Here is a 19,168-nt window from a genome sequence, read left to right as displayed (position 1 = left end):
TAGGAAGTTTCATTATTATAGTTCTTCACATTAATGGTGCCACATACCATTATACAATTATTCGTGAATCATTTATGCAGAGGCATTCTGTGATACCTCTCCTTCAGAACATGCGAGATGTGAACGGGAAATACGAGTAAATATCAAAAACATTTTCAAAATGGCTGTTGAGGAGAGCCTCAAAAAATGGGAAAACAACAAATCAAATACGAAAAAATGGATTTAGTTCTAGAGACACTAGAAATGATAAAATCAGAATTGGTCTAAAGGGTCATAAGGGACTAAAATTAGCTTGCAAAGTTTTTCTTGAGGCGTTCGTAACTTTCTCTGGAGTTAAGTCTGCCTGCTTAGTTGGGTGGTAACATGCTTGCCTCTCATGTACTGGGCCCGGGTTCGATTCCCGGACGCGTTGGAGATGTTCTCTCCTCGGGGACTGGGTGTTGTGTTTTCATCCTCATCATCAGCCCCAAGTCACCCAATGTGGCGCCGACTGAAGTAAGACTTGCACTTGGCGGCGGAACCCGAATGGGAGCTCCCGGCCAACAATGCAATGCGATCATTTCATTTCATTTCTGGAGTTATGTGCTGCGGCGAGATTTTTTCATGGAATTTTAATCACCAACTTGGAGGAAAAATCATTTTTTTGACTCTGACCTGCATAGGGGAAAATTACCATAGTAATAGTAACGGAAAATTTTAGGAAATCATTTTTCACACGTACTCTGCGAGAGTGAAACGATCGAGAAATAGTCTGAAAGTAGTTCTGCCAAACACTTAAGAGCGAATTGCACAGTTATGATGTAGATGTAGTCGTAGATGCAGTCCTCGCTCCTCGCCATACTACGTAACACGCACAACCCAGTGTAGCGTGAAACGTCCGACAGGCTAGCACAATCCTCAGAGAGCATTTGCCTCTTCAGCTACCGAGGTCGAATGCACGACGGACTGTGCGTTCCCGTGTGTAGGAGACCAATGGGCTTAAATCGGGAGGGGGTATGGCCACGAAACAATTGGCCCATCTCTCTGATCCAGTGTCAAAAGGATATAGATTCACTGCACACTCAGATCATTCATATTCAGCATGAATGATATGGTGCTGTCAATGAGCTATTCCCTTTTCAGGAACACTATTTAAGATTTCTGGGTTTAAAAGCTGTGCACTCTTATTCAGATAGAATAGCATTTACAATTATGGTCCTGTATCTCCATTTAAGTTTTCCATAGATTCTCAAAATTACACGAAGCAACTAATACCTAAATAATGCCATACCTCACCACCTTCAGAGTCCTTACTGGAACTGCTCCTTGTTGGTAGATGCTATTATTGTTACTGTTTCACGTGATTTATGGACTGGCGCAATCCGTTCCAGCACCTAGTTGTGAGAGTATAATGGAAGGTGAATTCGATGTTGGCAAGCAGTCTGCTCTGCGAAGTTAGAACGAAAGAGCAGCCGAACTCTCTGCCCTATCTGTCGGACCTATCACAGTGATGAGTGTGACGTGCTCTATTTGCTTGAGGCAATGTGAGAAGTACTGGAACTGATCCCGTAACATCTATACCAATTCTGATCATGGGGAACATTACTTTAGTCCTTGACAACGCATTGAAGCTTATGAAAAAATTATTCCTCTCCCAGGACGTCATCCTGCGCAATCACACAATCGTGCGTTAGTTACTTCGGTAGATACAAGGATCTTTATTTGAATGGTGCATTAATTACTAGCAAGAACTGTTTTGTAATAAGAATTTCGTAAATGTAGTAACTTGTCGTACTGTCCATGGTGATATACATCGGAATTAAACGTGAAAAATTTGCTTGCGGACCAGAATTTCAACTTGGAATTCCTGCTTATAAGGAGCGATCGCCGTAAGCATGAGAAGTCCTATTCCTGGCACAATTCTTGTGTCACCTTACAACATCCTCTCGACGGCGATATAACTGCAGACAGAGCACACCTTCAGTCTGGGAATGGAACGGGAATATGGGGAAGCAACAATCACGGCATTTTCGTTAAGTGGTTTAGCCATGGAAAACCTAAATCCAGGTCGTCCGATGGAGAACTGAAGCGCCGTCCTCCCAAGTGCGAGTCCAGTATTTTACCACTGCGTCACCTCGTCCAGTGTGCTACTGCGATGAGTGGGGAATGTGAAGCAATTCTCGTTTGTCATTCGTGCACATGGAGTATCCCTGGTTCTAGATTTATAGACAAGTCCTCTGCTACTGTTTCCTCGATTGGTGCTACTCCCAACATGGGAGATTCCATGCACGTAAGACTTCGGGATGTAAGAGGGAATCATCGAAGACAGCGAGAATTTGAACGGGTTCAGGAGACGTCGTCGGATAGTCTGTTGGCTAAGGTGACTTTCTCGCAAAGACAAGAAATTCGTACTGTAGCCCTGGTACTGAAACATATTGTCATGAACTACCTTAAATGTAAATGGTTTGAATGATATCTTCTTGATGTTATGTACCTTGTGATATCCTGGTGAGTATGGATGCAGAGGCATAACTGCTTGTACAGGTCTTCCATTACCAAACTATTATTTCCCAATTTTGATTCTGACGAGTTTCCACCATCATTTCGGGTCAGATGTAGATCAGCAATGCGTGAGGCCATAATTTTTAGCTGAGCTGCTATGTGAATCATAACTACTGTAAAAAAGCAGTCCATATGCACGTTGATTAAAGCGATGAACGTCAGAGAGATAGCCTGTAAGGCGTAGGACAACTCGTACAGGGGGAAGGCGGTCGTGTTCGCCATTGGGAGTTGCTGGAGGGGTAGTCTCTTGTCGCCCGGGGATGCAATCAGTGGTGCAAGAATCCATACGAAGAGCAGGGAGACGTTGTACGCGTCCAGACCTTTTGAGATGCGACTGGCGCGCTGCCGAGCTTCCCTGAAGATCGCTTCGCGACGCGGCTGGCCCCGCACGTACTCCGTCTGTCGCTTGACCAGCGCATCCAACCAGCGCACCAGCCGACACAAGCTGCCCTCGTCACGGAGGAAGATCGCCACCTTGAGCACGCCGACGATGATCACCGACACGTTGGACAGCGCCAGTGTGTAGTCTTCCAGTTCGCCTCGCAGTGTGCAGAGGTTGATACCGGCTTCGGCAATGTGACCCAAACATAGCGTGATGATGGTGACAGTAAAGATGCGAAACAATCGCGAGCCTTGTAGTGGCCAAAGACCACATACACTCAGAAAACGTACGTCGTACTTGAGAATGGAGTCCGCAGTGTACTGCCATGTCAGTGACTTCGGTCCTTGAGTATCCAAATCCATGACGAAAAACGGCCAAAATCGTAGACTGTTACACTTCTGAGCTCCTTCCTCCTCTCCACCGTTCACAGTCCCAGTACGAGTACCACTGACGTGAATAGGACGGCACTTCTGCAGCATCGGCTCCCTCCCCCACACGACTGCTCTTCTTATAAACGAAGACTGCAGGATCAATACAGAAGACTCTCAATGTTTTTATTACTCGTACAAAATCTGCTGACAGCCAGGTAGGTCTCACTGCACCTTAAAGAGAATTTCTGAGCTGCGTAATAGAATCTCTGAATTAAATGCGTATGACAATTTACGTCACTTCCTCGTGCATAACATCCACCGAAGGTTGTACCTGAAGTGTTGTGTAGCTCATTAATAAAACCACACAAATGAAATCAAATGCCCCTACAAATAAGTAATAAATTACGGTGTGGTGTTTGCCAGCACGGTTATTACAAATGGTATTCAAAGGGAATATTGCTCTCTCCGCACAAATCCTATTTCTCACAGTGTAAACGGGAAAAGTTCTCGGAAATAAATAATTAATTAGACTCAATTAAAACTACGAGTAATTGCAAGTCAGTTGTAAACACAGCTTAAGTCCCTCTAATTGAATCAATTGTCTAAGCTACTAAATGAATCATTTTGAGCTTCTGGTTTCTAATTCATATCCAAGACGTAACGTTCCTTAGTATCGGTAAACTGAATCTGTATTATAATAGAGATTCCACTTTCCCGTTCAGCAGAGTAATTTAATCGTAGAACAGACTGTGACATGATAGGGGAGAGGCAGGAGTGGCAGAAATACGTATGTATAACTTCACTCAGCCAACGGCTTTCAGAAATCGATTGCCTTCCAGGGATAGTATGTGGACTACTGCCAAAACTCTGATCTGTCGACAGTAACGTTTTGCGCATAGCACATCTTGTTGAATTTCTGGTGACGTCTTCGCTAATGGTGCCATTGTTCCGGGAAAGTTCTTGGTAAGATTTGGCATCATTCCGTAAAATGTTAATATCGCTTTGGAGGTTAATATCGAAGTACTGTAAGTTACAGTATATGTAGAAGAGAGACGTAGATGGACATACGTAACTGCAAATTGTGTTATTCGTCACTGTGTGTTCACTATTAAAAGACACAAGTATATCGAAAACATCCTCCTCTTTCTTCACAAAGGTTGTATGTTATATAACTGTTGAGCACTCGTCAATGCAAATTAAGAAATCTTATAACGATATAAAAAACACTACGCTTCAGCATTTGCATATGGATGTTGTACTATTGACGCATACTCATGAATGAACAATCTTTTCTTCTGTCACTCGGATTCTTTTCAAGCTGATGAAGACCATTGCAGTTTCAGAGTCGCAGATAGTATACCGACAGTGTCAAAGAATTGTTTCTGAAAATTGTCAAAGGAACAGCTTTCGTGGTCTATCTTGCAACCCCTTATCTACCGTCTGCGTCATATGTTACAAGAAACGTACTTAGAAACCTTTGTTGGTATCACTTCGGCATGCAATCTCAAATTCTTTTCATTCAAAAATCTTTTTCACTTTCACTCCATATGTTGAGTAAAATATGGAGCGTAAGTACTACCACGTAAAAAGTTCCTCAAGCTAAAACTTGAAAATCCTGTTCAATTCTAGAAATGTCACGATAGGACTTCCGGTTGTCATTCGAAAATTATTGAGAAATACGTAGATATAAATATTTTGTATAACAGCAGAAGATGATACTTCAAACTCTGGCTCCATTATATCTGAACAGAATTTTCTGAAAGGAGATAAAAGATGATGAACAATGAATTTCGATGAGTTGCTACAGTAGACTCATACTGCCCTAGTGCTCTTTATTCTGTACTTCGTTATGTTTGCCTAGCGGCAGTCTGACATTCCTTTGTTTGCTACATCCTTGAGGTGCTTCCCTGTTGTTTTCCTCTGAAGTGCCAATGAAGGTTATTGGTCTATGCCCTTACCACATCGATGTTTATGATTATGATATGTGAAATGTAGGTTGTTCGTGTTATTACGCAGGGTATTAGATGAAAGGAGAGTTGAAAGCTAGAAATAGCACATAAAATTACTTTCGAGTAGCACCAATAGGATCTCCGAGCTTAATTTTCCTAGTTACTGATGTGAGATCGTAGAAAACAATGTTTCATGACATTACAACAGTGTTACATAACATTACTGTATCAAACACCGAACAGAATAACGTCCCGCCAAGAATTAAGTCGTTAGAGACTGAAGAAAATTTCGGATTGAACAAAGACACAGGAGCGAAAAATAAGAAACCTGCTTCAGCTATAGAACAGCCATGACATGCAAATAAAATTGCTAAGAACCAAAAATAGCCACGGCAATCTAAAGCTCGAGGTATACTTCGACATGTTTTTACGTTACAATTAATTTAAATGTGTTCTATCACCTCTAAATATTCATGTTTTCAGGAGATGGTGCCCCACAGATATTCTGTCCACTGACGGAAAAAATATCGCAACACAAAGAAGGTACTTATCGACATAAACGGAAGTTGGTAGGAGTGTTCTACATCTGAAACATGATGTCCAGTCACACTAAGAGCGGCGCTGCTAGCGCCACTACGAGGGTCCGGCTAAGGTTTGCTTTCAATACACGGTGTAACGGTTGTTAAAGTTAGGCACCTTTGAAACTGAACGTGGTAAGTTGATGTTAGTCAAGAATGCCTCTAAGACTGCAAGAAGCTGGAAGATCCTTCTGCAATACTGCAGAGACTTGGCAGGAATGCAGCCACTGTACGTGATTTCTTGGCAGCGATGGTCACGAGCATGTTCTGTAGCAAGAAGACCGGACTCCGTACGGCTATGTGGCACTAGCGAGAGGGAAGACAACAGCTAAAATAAAAAGCGTCTTATCTGTGCGTTTAGAGTCATTCCTATGAATTTCACTTGCTTGGAGTGGATGTATTTCATGGTGCAATTATCGTGCATAAGCTAACCCTTTGAGCAGCAATGGTTTCTACCCAAAACCACCATTTTATTAACTTCGTTTCGAAGTACCAGTGCCTTTTGCGCGAAAGCACCGACGCCAGTGCGAGACAGGGATGTCCAGCTGTATACTGGGGTATTTCTACGAATGTAGTGTGTTTTAGCGGTTACTTACAGTGCTCAAAGCAACAGCCGACGCAGAGATTTTGCTACGTGGTGTGTGAAGGATCTTTTTTTTTTTTTTTTTTTTTTTTTTTACGGTGGTCATATTGAGAAGATACTTAGCAGTGAGAATAGGTCCACCGTAACCTAAATTTCAGTTTGTACGACAGCTTTTATGAGTCGTTTCGACATGAAATCGCTGGGACAATACGTACTTTTATCAGTTTTGTAATTGGATATATATTTATTATTTTAAGGGACTTTTTTTGCTTGTTACATAGCGCTATAATTTGATTTACGCATTATGAGTTCATGAAAGTGTCGATATCTGCGATTGTATCTAGGAAAAATGTGACATTGCTTCGAAACGTATCACATGAAATGAAGGATGATTGGAAACTACATGTCCCAATGGTTCCAACGTGGAACCATCTCCTCAAAACATATATTTGTTAGATTTTTGTCAATTTATTCTTGTTTTCATTGCTTACTAAGATAAAAAAGATTAATTATCTGAAAAATATTTAAATTACATTTTTTTCGTATTGTTTGCACTCAGAGGTTTAGCTAATAGTCTAGTATTTTGCTACGATACCCTCGTCGCCTAATGAGACTGGCAACCGTATTCTATTTTAAATTACTGTTTTGGCAAGCTCTGAGGCTTTCCTCTCCTGCATATACAAATTTTATTGTACTTGTGATTTAATCGCATCCCGTCGTTTATTTACCCGATCTGTTGGGGTGGAGTCGCCTGCGCTTCCCGAATATGTTTAAATTCCGGTTGGCTACACATTCCTACATATGTCTGGGTCATTCGACCCTCTGCAACGCATATTCAAAGTATAACAATGTACAGTTATATGAGATGCTTAAAAACATCGTATATTGTTCTTTGATTGCTTTTAGTGATTTAGTATTTAGCAGTAAACTCCAGATTCTTGAAAGAATCGAAATCCTACGTATAAAACAACTTAAAACTTCTAATTACTTTAGAAACGACTTAATGTGTTAAATATTTGCTATTGATCATGTGAGCGAGAAAAAGTTTTAAGTTCTCTTTAAAGTTTGTTGGAAGTCGATAAGTGCTCTTATTATCAACAGTGTATAAGTATAGTCTACGTGATTTCATCTCCGTTTCAAGCAAACGCTAATTTTTCACACGTCTCAGTGTTTACGACGTCATATCTCCTGAACTGTGTGTTGTACAATGATATAATTTTGCAGGTACGTTCAGGGACGTATTGTGTTGCCGATGGAGTTAGCACTAAAGAAGTAATAAATGAAAACGTCACGCCTGATTATGAAGTTTTATTGCATGAACAGCGAAAATATTGCAAGAGGTAATTTTTTTTTTCCTTTCATGGTTTTGTGACGGGGTGCCAGCGAGGAAGAGCTTCGTACAGTTTTGAAGTTCTGTGAAAGGTTTGTTGGAATTCACTAAATGCTCTCATTCTCAAATACTGGATGAATATAGCGTGAGTATTTTTGCGCGCCATGGGTTACGCAGCCTCAAAACACAAGACAGATTCTAACTTTAGTACTTTTATTACTGAGTTAAACCTTTGTCATAAGATTACACCTTTTAATGAGAAGATTGCGACAGAATACTGAAGATTTCATATATCTTGATATGTTACACTTTGTGTGATGAAGACATACGATGATTACTAGTTACTAAACATTTTGATTTTGGTTTTATTACTCGTTCACAGATCTTGACAAGATGAGTGGTTACATCTCTGTGTAACAAGATTCTGAAGTGTGTTTTGTGCCAAACGATTACACTTTGTGAAGTGTGATATCTATTGTAACGTCTGAGATGTCAGTGGAAGTTAATGGCCTTGAGGCTGCCATCTGTGAGTGACATGTTCATGGAAAGACAATTAAACACATTTACGAAATAGCTACTTTGCCTGAGATTATTCCAGTCTTATTGGCTACATATCCTACATACCTCACAGACAATCTGACGTATCGTTTACGTAGTGTTTGTGAACACTTTCCTGCACATGTTTGTGGTAACCGAGGTATCCCAATGATAATGCATTTGCGTTATGAATGTTGTGATGCGTCCTCATGACTTTTCCTCCGGAAACCTCTTACTCAACACTCTTCCGGCCACAGGAAGTCACTACGTGCAGCCACCTGTGTAACAGAGGTAAAATTTAACTCGGTACGATGTAGCAGAGCGCACTGTTTCTCGAATCGCCAACGAGACAATTCTGCACGTATATATGAATGGAACGATCACGTTAAGCTTAGTTCGTATACACATTTTCATTATTGTTACGGCGAGTTAGGTAGTCAACACAGAGATCTTCGTACAGTACAGCCTTGTCATTCCAATATGCGCCCGCTATCGCGAGACACAGAACGTTTTGTTCACAGTGGTTTCCCGCGAACGCTACTTTCAGTTTATGGCTCGTTGGTACTTCTTGGAAAATGCAGCAGAATTGTGCATTGCATTCTGAAGGCAATTGGGAGTGTTGTATTCTGTCGGTTTAGACAGTACGCAACGTCGTGAGTGAAGAAGATGAGTAAGGGAACACATGGATTGGAGTCTAGTTCAAAGGAGTCGGGTCTTCATCGCCTATAAATGCAACAATTTTCTAATGCCTAATGTTCACCGGAAGAGTTAGAGGCACATACCAGACATACAATCGTACGGGTTGAACAGAAAGCTGGTGAGCCACGCTTTTCCCGGTCTCGTGCAATAATAATGAACGCCTGTCGTCACTATCGAGAATAATTTTAAGGCTATGCAGTGGCGGGACAGAAACCCTCAATGTATTTCCCAACTCTCGGCTATGGGTTAGACTTTTTAGACAATAATTCACGAGCACACCACGACCACCTCGTGAACACTTCCCTCCAAGAAAAGTCAGCCGAGTGGAATGGCCAATGGTATCTGCTGTCAAGAAAGTGACTGAGCATACTGGGACCAATTGACGATGCCGGTCGCGGTGGACGAGCGGTTCTAGCGCCTAGAACAGTCTGGAACTACGCGGCTGCTGCGGTCGCAGGTTCGAATCCTGCCTCGGGCATGGATATATGTGATGTCCTTAGGTTAGTTAGGTTTGAGTAGTTCTAAGTCCAGGGGACTGATGACCTCAGATGTTAAGTCCCATAGTGCTTAGAGCCATTTGAACCATTTGAACCAATTGACGCTTGTAGTAGTCTCCTAACACATTGGCTCATTTCAGGAAGTCCGCCGTCGATGAGTGGTACTGAACTGAGCAGTGATATCTCGGCTAGTTTGTGGACCGCATTGCTGAAGAAGGTAGACGTGTTTGGCAATCCACGGATTGGAACAGCAGTGTACTGAATGTCGCTGAGTAGTTGATTTTATTACCTGAATGTGGAAACATACACTCTTTCGAACAGACAGCCTTTATTTTTGTTGCTTTTTTGCTTTTGTTTCATGATAAAATAATTTTTGGTTTAGTTTCGTTAGGCTTACTTTTTCTTTTCCAGCTTCCGTCGAATCTTAGCCCATACGCATACATAAGAAGGTGCAATTGTTTGGGAAAGTATGTCTTAAGTTAAATAGGTAAATGAGTTGATAATGATTTCCAGTGAAAGGCAGATTCTTGTTTCAATACGTTCGTAATTCTTACTAACGGTGAGGCATACTCATTGTTAGCACTTTGCAACAAGCCGAAATGATATTCCTAAGAACTGAAACCACATACCAGCCAATAGAGCATTCAGCAGAAACAGCACTGCCAGCAAAAGGCAGATACTTACTTCTGTCCCTCAATCTGACAATCTTCACTTATTACAAATGATTAACTACATCTCGTTAAAAATTCGAAACAAATAAATATCCTGTTCAACAATAAAATAGATTAAGGAACTCTGGCTCCGCCGCGCGGGATTAGCCGAGCGGTCTGGGGCGCTGCAGTAATGGACTGTGCGGCTGGTCCCGGCGGAGGTTCGAGTCCTCCCTCGCTCATGGGTGTGTGTGTTTGTCCTTAGAATAATTTAGGTTAAGTAACGTGTAAGCTTAGGGACTGATGACCTTAGCAGTTAAGTCCCATAAGATTTCACACACATTTGAAAATTTGAACTCTGGCTTCTTCAGATACGCCCAAGCTTTCAGTTGATTAGCTAAAGCGTCATTGTTCCTTTCACACAACGTCATTTGCAGAAATTTCCGAGGAAGTCTGCTACTAGGGCTTCATTTTCTAGCAAAACCTTGTTGGTCTGGCGGGGGTTCCTTAAATGTTTATTATGACTACAACCTAAATCGATTGTGCATATGGCGCTTTGGGTCATACTGATATGGAATTTTTATTTCAGATATGCTTTTAAAGTGAATGTATGTCTCAAGAGTGGTAATGTTACATACAATTGGCGCTGATAATTTTGTACACTTATTTCAGATATTTACTGAACATTTCTTTTGGACTTGTAAAAGTTTAATCCTACAATTCTTGCGGCAGTAATTACGTTTACAGGCAGGCTGATGATGTGATTTTTTAATACAGTCACTTTTACTTAGTGAACCAAAACATATTTTAAAATTGGATTCTGTCCTTCATCAGTATCTTCAGTCTTTATTGCAAGACAACCAGTTATGACTATCAGTGTGTTTTGTTTCTGAATCTATTTCAGTTCATTGCTAAACAGTTTAATGACTGTTTTGCCAAACTGTCAGTTGGTTGGTGCTTGCTATAAAATTCGAAAGATAATTTGTGTGGAACACCACTTAATCAATCCAATGCAATGGCAGCCATGATTTTACTTATTCATAATATACATCTTGCAACAAAAATTATAAGGAATATTTATCAACCATTGTACATGATTTCAGCCATAAATAACGACATCTTTCGGTAGCTCGAGATCCCCTGAAATGCCCTGAAGTAATAATGATGAAAACAGTGCGCTGAGATGCCAGTATCATTGTCCGTTCAGTCGATTACTGGACTACTTTGATGTGTAACATATGTATTAGAAACAAAAATTGTGTTATTGATTAGGAATGAGTAGCTGTGATATGTAAGTGACATAATATCTTCTGAAGTACACTGCATTAAATTTCTGACTAATTAAAACAACGTGGGGATCTCAGAAGTACAATACAAAAACAGAACGTACTGAAAGAAGTCTTTGTCTAGAGAGCCATGATAAAGGCGTTATATTGGTGAATGGCATTTTGAATTGTCTTGTGTGTTCTGCTTGTGGCTTTCATGTGATTCTGTCTCTTGTATTTAGAACCAGTATAATTAAACGTTGGGATCCATACAGCACAGACAGTTATGTTTCCATCTATCTTTTACTATAATAAAATAGTTTATAGCCTCAACATCGAATACTAGTCTTGTGTGTTAATCGTATTAAAATATTCTTATTTCAGTGGTTTACTCATATTTTATAGGTAACTGATCTCCTCCCTCAAGAAATAAAATACTGATAATGTTAGAAAAATCTCACTTGTATATATGTAAGATTTTTGAGAGCTATTATTAAAGAAGATCTTTAGCAGCAGTATGAAAATTATGTATGTCAACTAAGCACAATAGCTGGGAAACTGATCTTACAGAGGATTAGCATATATGAAGCAACAGTAACAGCAAAATACAAACTAATCCCAGACAAAATTACATGGTATCAATAAATAGCTACATCTCTCCTCAATTGCAGAACATCTTGACAGCTTTTCATGACCTATCAATGGTGTCAATGAGTGTCATGTGCCGTAGATTTACTTAGTGAATTAGTATTTCCAGTTTAGTATAGAGGACAATGGACTGGATATAAAGTGACATTTCTAGATCAGTTCTGGACAGATTTAGAATTTACTTCATTTCTATGAAAGCGCTCCTGGAAGTTGGAAAATATATCTGTGTCAGCACATTTTTTAAGAAATCACATTTATTCCATTTTTCTTCTGTATAAACCCTGCATGAAAAATAGCAGAGAACTGAAAAAAAGACACATATATTTCAGATTAAAGCAATGATCTTTAAGTGTATATGAAATTAAAAAATTCAAAATTCTATAAGAATGTACTAATTTATCAACTACTTGTAAAGAAATTGTTAAAATCATATAAAAACAGAAAATGAAGATACTATAAAAAATACCAATTTTTGAAACAAAAATAAATTTTTACACTTATTAAATGGAAACTAAAATAAGCATATGGTAATAAATGAATAAAATTGAATATCGTTTCTATAACTATACAAAAGTAAAGAATAGATAAACAAGCTCAGGTAAAGGCTGCATTCTTAAGACAAATAAAGAATGACCAAAAAACTTAAAAGTTAAGAGATTCTGATGGGTAGTGTGTTACATCTCATAATTATTATAAGAAGATCTCTAAGAAACCCAGACAGAAAAATTAAAAAAAAACTTGTCGTAATTGTGGTGAATGTGTGTATGTTCAGTAACACCAAGTTATAAGCCATGTTTGTTTTCTCTAAGATTTTTCCTATAAGAAATTAAAGGTTTTATCACTGTTTTAAATCATAGCATGCTGAAAATTCTTGAACTCAGAGCTGTACCTAAAGGTTATTACCAAATGAGTGAAATAATTGAAGAATATACATATTTTCATTCTCATCAGTAATTTTTGAAGAGCCTAACAGGAGAGTTCAGAACACCAGATGCATTGTTGAGAGAGCTGTTCAAAATAGATGTGGAACAATTAATATAGAAATCAATAAAGGCTCTGAGAGATGCTCAGATTTTTTAACGACTGTGGAATGTGTTATACCTAAAATGTTTAAAGAGAATTTATGAGTTATAATAGAATGGGAGTTAACACGTACTTATACTGTAACTTTAGGACGACTGATTACAACTGAACACAGAAATCCATTTTAATTCAAGTAATCATACAATTACTCATAAAAGAGATATCACATTCTTCTCTAACACATAAATATGAACAAAATCAACAGAGTTTCAGGCAAGAGATTCTGAATGAAGTCTGCATATAGTCATAGGTTCACACCCGCAGTTATCAGATATAGCTCACTAAGACGATTATCATATACTGAATTACCAAAAGTAATGAAGCAGAACGTATTAATGTAAAAAAGGAAGATCAAAAATGTTTCCTGTAGGGTGTGAAATTACAGTTATCACTGGCAGAAGATCATGCAGATCGTGTTACAAAGCATGAGAAAGTATTATTATATATTACTGAAAAGTTAAAAATAGATAATAATAAATCTACATGTTCATCTTTCTTATTATTTGTAAGTTGTAGAAGATGGGCACTACATTTTTAATCAAAGAAATTACAATAATTGACATATTAAAACTTTCTTCAAATTTATCAAAATTTATCAAAAACATTAATTGACATATCCAAACTTTCCTCAAATTTTGATAAATTAGTTGGATTAATGACTGGTGTATGTGTACCAAAAGTATCGATATCAAATGTGATTGAACACAGGAAATTTTGTGCAAGTGTGAAAACGAAGATAGTAGATCATTCATGCAGACTATTAAATCTCCTGAAAATCCTAAGTCACTAAGTGTCAGAATGTTCAGTTTGACATTGATGTGAAAATCACTGAATTTAAGTATCCTATTAAAATTGGTGGTTTACTAAAAACAGAGAGGAAACTGAACATATGTCATGGATACTCACTTTGTGAAGCACACAGACTATATCTTCTATATTTAACAGATTATGTGAAAGAACAACATGTCAGTTTGTTACACTATTGGAATGGACTCAATGCTGACTATTGTTGAATTAAAGTTCTATCTAAATTATTGGTGGTGGTGGTGGTTAGTGTTTAACGTCCCGTCGATAACGAGGTCATGAGAGACGGAGGGCAAGCTCGGGTTAGGGAAGGATTGGGAAGGAAATCGGCCATGCCCTTTCAAAGGAACCATCCTGGCATTTGCCTGAAACGATTTAGGGAAATCACGGAAAACCTAAATCAGGATGGCCGAAGACGGGATTGAACCGTCGTCCTCCCGAATGCGAGTCCAGTGTGCTAACCACTGCGCCACCTCGCTCGGTATTCTAAATTATTATGTATATAAATCACAATATACAAAGGATAAAAATTAATCTGTGAGATGTGTTTACTACATTTCACTTCGAAAGAAAAATTAGAAAACGGTACAGAAAGGCAAGTAGAAAATACAACAGTCAGGAAAGAATTACCATTAACAACTAAAACAAACCACTCCAAAAGTTATTAGAATTGTACGGAAGTACCTTTTGTGATTTATACTGTTTTTATAAGAAACTCTTAGAGAACATTAACAGTTGTCTACTGAATCCGAGTGAATTATATAAAATTATGTAGGAAAAGCATGCTATATGAAGTAAAATCACAGACATTGTAAGGGTCTTGTTGTATTCATAGCTAAAAATGCAGCTAAACAATTTACTGAACTGATTAAAAGACATGTTGAGAAGATGAGTAACAAATAGTTGGAAATAAATCTAATGGAGAAGAAACAATACTATTTGATAAAGATAACTTGTGTCACATTTGTAAGATAAATTTGAATTATCTCACACATTAATAAAATTAGAAATTGTTTTTAATAGGAAGTTTGATTATTATCAGATGAAGATTGAAAACAGGATGGAAAATGGTGCTGAGCATCTGTTTGGACTTAAAACTAATTATAAGAAATTACTGAACTGACACAAATTAGAGAAAATGAGAAAACAGTTATGATGTAAATTTAGAGATGAAGTTTTGCTGGTTGAATTACCAGACTCCAACATTAACATGTACCTACACAGTCTATCAGTATATGATGTTAATATGTTTGTTATAAGTAAGGATATGATAAAAATCTATAGATCTGATTCCAAACAAATGAAGAGCAATACAAAAGCTTTGGAAAGAAAACTGAGAGCATAAAAATTGGGTTTAGAGATTCACTTGCTTTTATGGTTTCATCATTAGATAAATTATGATAAAATTTGAAGAAGGATCAACTGGAGAATATAAGATCAAGCAGACCTGCACAGGTGTTTATCCTTAGGATTACATGAAAAATTGAAAAAGATTTAAAGAAACACAACTATCTTCAAAAATTGAATTCTACAGTAAACTAAGTGAATGTGGTTTTGTATCCTTCCTCACAGACAGGTTTAATAGAAAACAGGAAACAGGAAAGTTGTACTTTTAGTGTATCGGATTATGTTTTGTGTATTAAATGTACAGCCTGAATTTGCAGTAACAACAAACAAAGCTCAAGATCAGAGAAGAGTGGGTTTGGGGAGATTGCCAGAGCAGTGGAAGGAAGTGGACACAGAGAGGGGAAAGGAGGAGATGGACAGAGAAAGGAGGCAGGAGAAGTTTGAGAGAGAGGGAGAAGAAGCTGGACAGAGAGAGGGGACAAGAGTTGGTCGACTGTGAGAGGTGGAAGGCGGAGGAGATGGACAAAGAGAGAGGGAGGAAGAGATGGAAAGGGTCAGAAGGAGATTGGGATACTTATCCATCTTCCATATGTACTAGAAATGTGTGGTTTCTCTTTTATTTCCTTTCCATTCAACTAGACTGAGCCACAGCAATGCATGGCCAGGTACAGCTAGTGTTTTATATAAAAAGATACATGTTTTATTATTAGTATGCACCTGGAAACATTACAGAACATTTGTAAAATGTTATAGTTTAGATCCCACGTTGTTCTATAGATCAATTGCGGTAGGATAGGATACAGCTTTGAAAATGACTAATCAATAATTTTGTTACACAATTATGATGTAGCTTAGATCACTGAAGAGTTGACAATGTTGTAAGAGATACATAAAAGCAAGTGATATGTATTTGAAGGTATGTGATCCAGATAATGAATTAAACGATTTAGGATATTGAGATACTAATAGTTTATGTGGATGAATAGAGTCAGTAATGTTTGCCTTATGCAAGGTTTAGTCTTTCTGAATCCAACTAATATTTGAGGAAGAAATACATACTGACTATTAAAGATAATTCAAAGGACAGTTACATTTTGAATGTAGATTAGTAATATCCTGAAGAAGTGCCTAATACACATAAAGAAATTTCTCTGTCTCTAGGGAATAATACAGGTTCTGGAACAAATGAGTTTAATCTACCAAAAGCATCATGAAGTAAGTCTGTTCTGCTGAATTACACGTTTTTTGCTTCTAACCTTTTTAGCAGCAATAGTAATGCAGAATCAGATCAAAGTCTGATGTCACCTCTGCTTGTTAGTTTAATTTTTATGACAAAGAAAAATAATGCTGATGCTGATTTCCTCATAAACTGCATATGCTTTTACCACATACTCTTGTACAGTTGCACTAAAGTCTATGAAAATTAGCTGAAATTATTTCAACGCATTAATTACCAGCAGTCGCAGGGTGACCTTGAATAAATTACTCAGACACCGAGGGAAAAATAGCCATAAGTGAATATCTATTAACATCTGCTAATCGAAAAGGGTTTTCTAATTAGAGACCATCTTCATACCTTCATACCTTAATGCCTACCAGAGCTGTTATTTAACTATTACTATCTAACAGATAAATAATTTCTGTGTGTTTACATCACTGTGCTATAGTAGGAAGCACAATAACAAATTTATTTCATATTCTCTCAATTAAAAAAAATCCGCTTTGCCTGAAAATTATTTCTTCCTTTTTTGCTCTATTCTTTTTCTTTGGCATAGACATTAATATTATCTAACCAAAGAATAAGATTTTCTGAGCTTTATTCTTCTTCAGTTTTTGTCATTCTACTGGATACAAGATTTTATGATTTTAGATATTTGAAATATACATAGTATACATGTTTAAACACTTTACAGGTTAAGTGCTACTCATTATACTTAAAGACTGTAGAATGATCACCAGTGATCTGTATAAATTTTACATTTCCAACAAATGAAAGACAACCACTACTAGAATATGCTACTTTTTTCAGCTTTCTTACTATGTTACTAAAACAGTTATCTTATAAACATACACATATTAACATGTTATGAACATCAGCTGTCTTGTACTCTTTATACCTTAAACATTATATGATAAACAACTTTAATTTCTATTTTACATTTCACATAAGGACGAATGACAAGCGCTAGTCAAATTTACTACTTTAGTCAGCACGCTACGTCCTCACTGTGTTACTCAAACATCCACTTCATAAACAATTAATTACAAATTTTCGTTTTAAACAAATATTAATATATTGAAACAATAGCATAAATCTTTCATGCTGATGTTAATCTGTCATGTATCTATGTGGAACTCTTTGTTTTGGTGCTTATGTAATAACTATTAGTTGTAACAATTACTTTGATGTGTACTAAGATACATGTACTCATTATAATAGCTGACCTCAAGACCTATCAGATGGAGTGTCTCAAGCACATTTAGTGTGTCTGTAGTTTTTGTTACTGTTGTTATAAACCATTCAAGATGTAAATGTTAATAATTTTTCAGTGTCTGCTGCATAAATATGTTGGTAATTTGATTGAATTCGCCTCTTCATTTCGATTTCAACCGTGTCATTAGATTTTCTGTAGATTGTCAGGAAGTGGTTTTAATGCCTTTGGTGAGTATTTGAAGATTTAGTTTTAGCACAGTTTAACGTCCATAGCCACTCCGTGGCAGGGTTTACACTTGCCGCTATAGGAATTCCAGGCAGCTTCCACGCAGTGATCCTCTGATCTTCAACTAACCTCCACTCTGGTTTGCTTGGAGTTCTTCCCAGCGTTACCTCCCTGAACTAGGTGTTTCATGGCAACTTTCCAGTTACATGATGATCAACTAAATTCCATTTAAGTGATTAATTGATAAATAGTGTGTAAGGTGGCAGATTAGGTGAATGTTAATTTCGCACCTTACATGAGAGTTTTTATACATCGTAATGGGAAGTTGAATATGTCACCTGAACTACTTCGGCGAAAAGACAGATTTGCCTCTTAAAATGTTGAGTATGCAATGCAAAAGGATGACACTCAGTCGACAGTATTAACTCACCGAACCTAAATCTTGCATGTCAATGAGTAAGAGGTGAAACAAGCTGCTGGAGGAAGCGTTTTGTTTGGGAGCAGATGCGAGGGGCGACATCACGCTCTGGACAAGTACAACGGAAAGCTCTTAAAGTGACCCGCGGCGTGGAACAACGAACAGGCCAGGTGACTCATCCAGGAGGGCAAGTAGTGGGCCACCGGAGTGGTATGGAAAGAATCTTTATAAAACTGCACTTGGGGATTTCCAGACAGATACGAACAAACCACTGACGCAGTCAATCACATGAACTGCACGTCGTACGCTCATGATGTACGCATGTAACCTTTAGGCATCTGGAGCGGGTTCAAAATGTCCGATTGTCTGACACGAACTAGGAGGGGGTAAACAGTCGAAACTCTAATATAGTTTGATGGTAGGCCCTTTGCGATTGGCAGAGATAGTTTCCACAAAATAAAAGGAATCCTGCTATTGGTCGGAAAAAGCCATGATGTGGAGCACAAAAGGACCCAGGTGGGTGACAGTTTTGCTACGAGAGACACAAGACCGAAGTCTCTGAACCAGCGTCAAGTATAGAACGGGGCACATCACGCTCTATACGACGCAGAGGAGGAATTTTGTGTTAACACTGCATTCACTTCGGCTAACATTCAGCTAGATATTAGCTTTAGCGGAGAAATGAGACAGCCAAGTAGTTGAATGTTCTTGTGACAACTGAGAGGGCATTGTAATATGCATGCTGCTCCATCCATAGGCGTGCATATCGCCATATTTCGAGACTAGGGATGAGTGCATGTTTTCTCACGTAACGAGAAACATAGGA

At 38.2% G+C, this 19,168-nt stretch overlaps 1 protein-coding gene across 1 annotated transcript in view; it reads right to left on the bottom strand.

Moving 5' to 3' along the window:
- Positions 1-3,285, bottom strand: part of LOC126260452 (odorant receptor 43a-like) — an 87,821-nt gene extending 84,536 nt beyond the window's left edge. Inside the window, exon 1 of the mRNA XM_049957781.1 lies at positions 2,474-3,285. Coding sequence (XP_049813738.1) covers positions 2,474-3,285 — 812 coding nt within the window. The remainder of the gene's footprint in view (positions 1-2,473) is intronic.
- Positions 3,286-19,168: the final 15,883 nt, after the last annotated feature.

The sequence above is a fragment of the Schistocerca nitens genome, chromosome 5 (assembly GCF_023898315.1).
Source record: "Schistocerca nitens isolate TAMUIC-IGC-003100 chromosome 5, iqSchNite1.1, whole genome shotgun sequence".
Lineage (NCBI taxonomy): Eukaryota > Metazoa > Arthropoda > Insecta > Orthoptera > Acrididae > Schistocerca > Schistocerca nitens.
The sequence above is the reverse complement of the archived record's forward strand: the minus strand, read 5'-3'. Positions and strand labels throughout refer to the sequence as shown.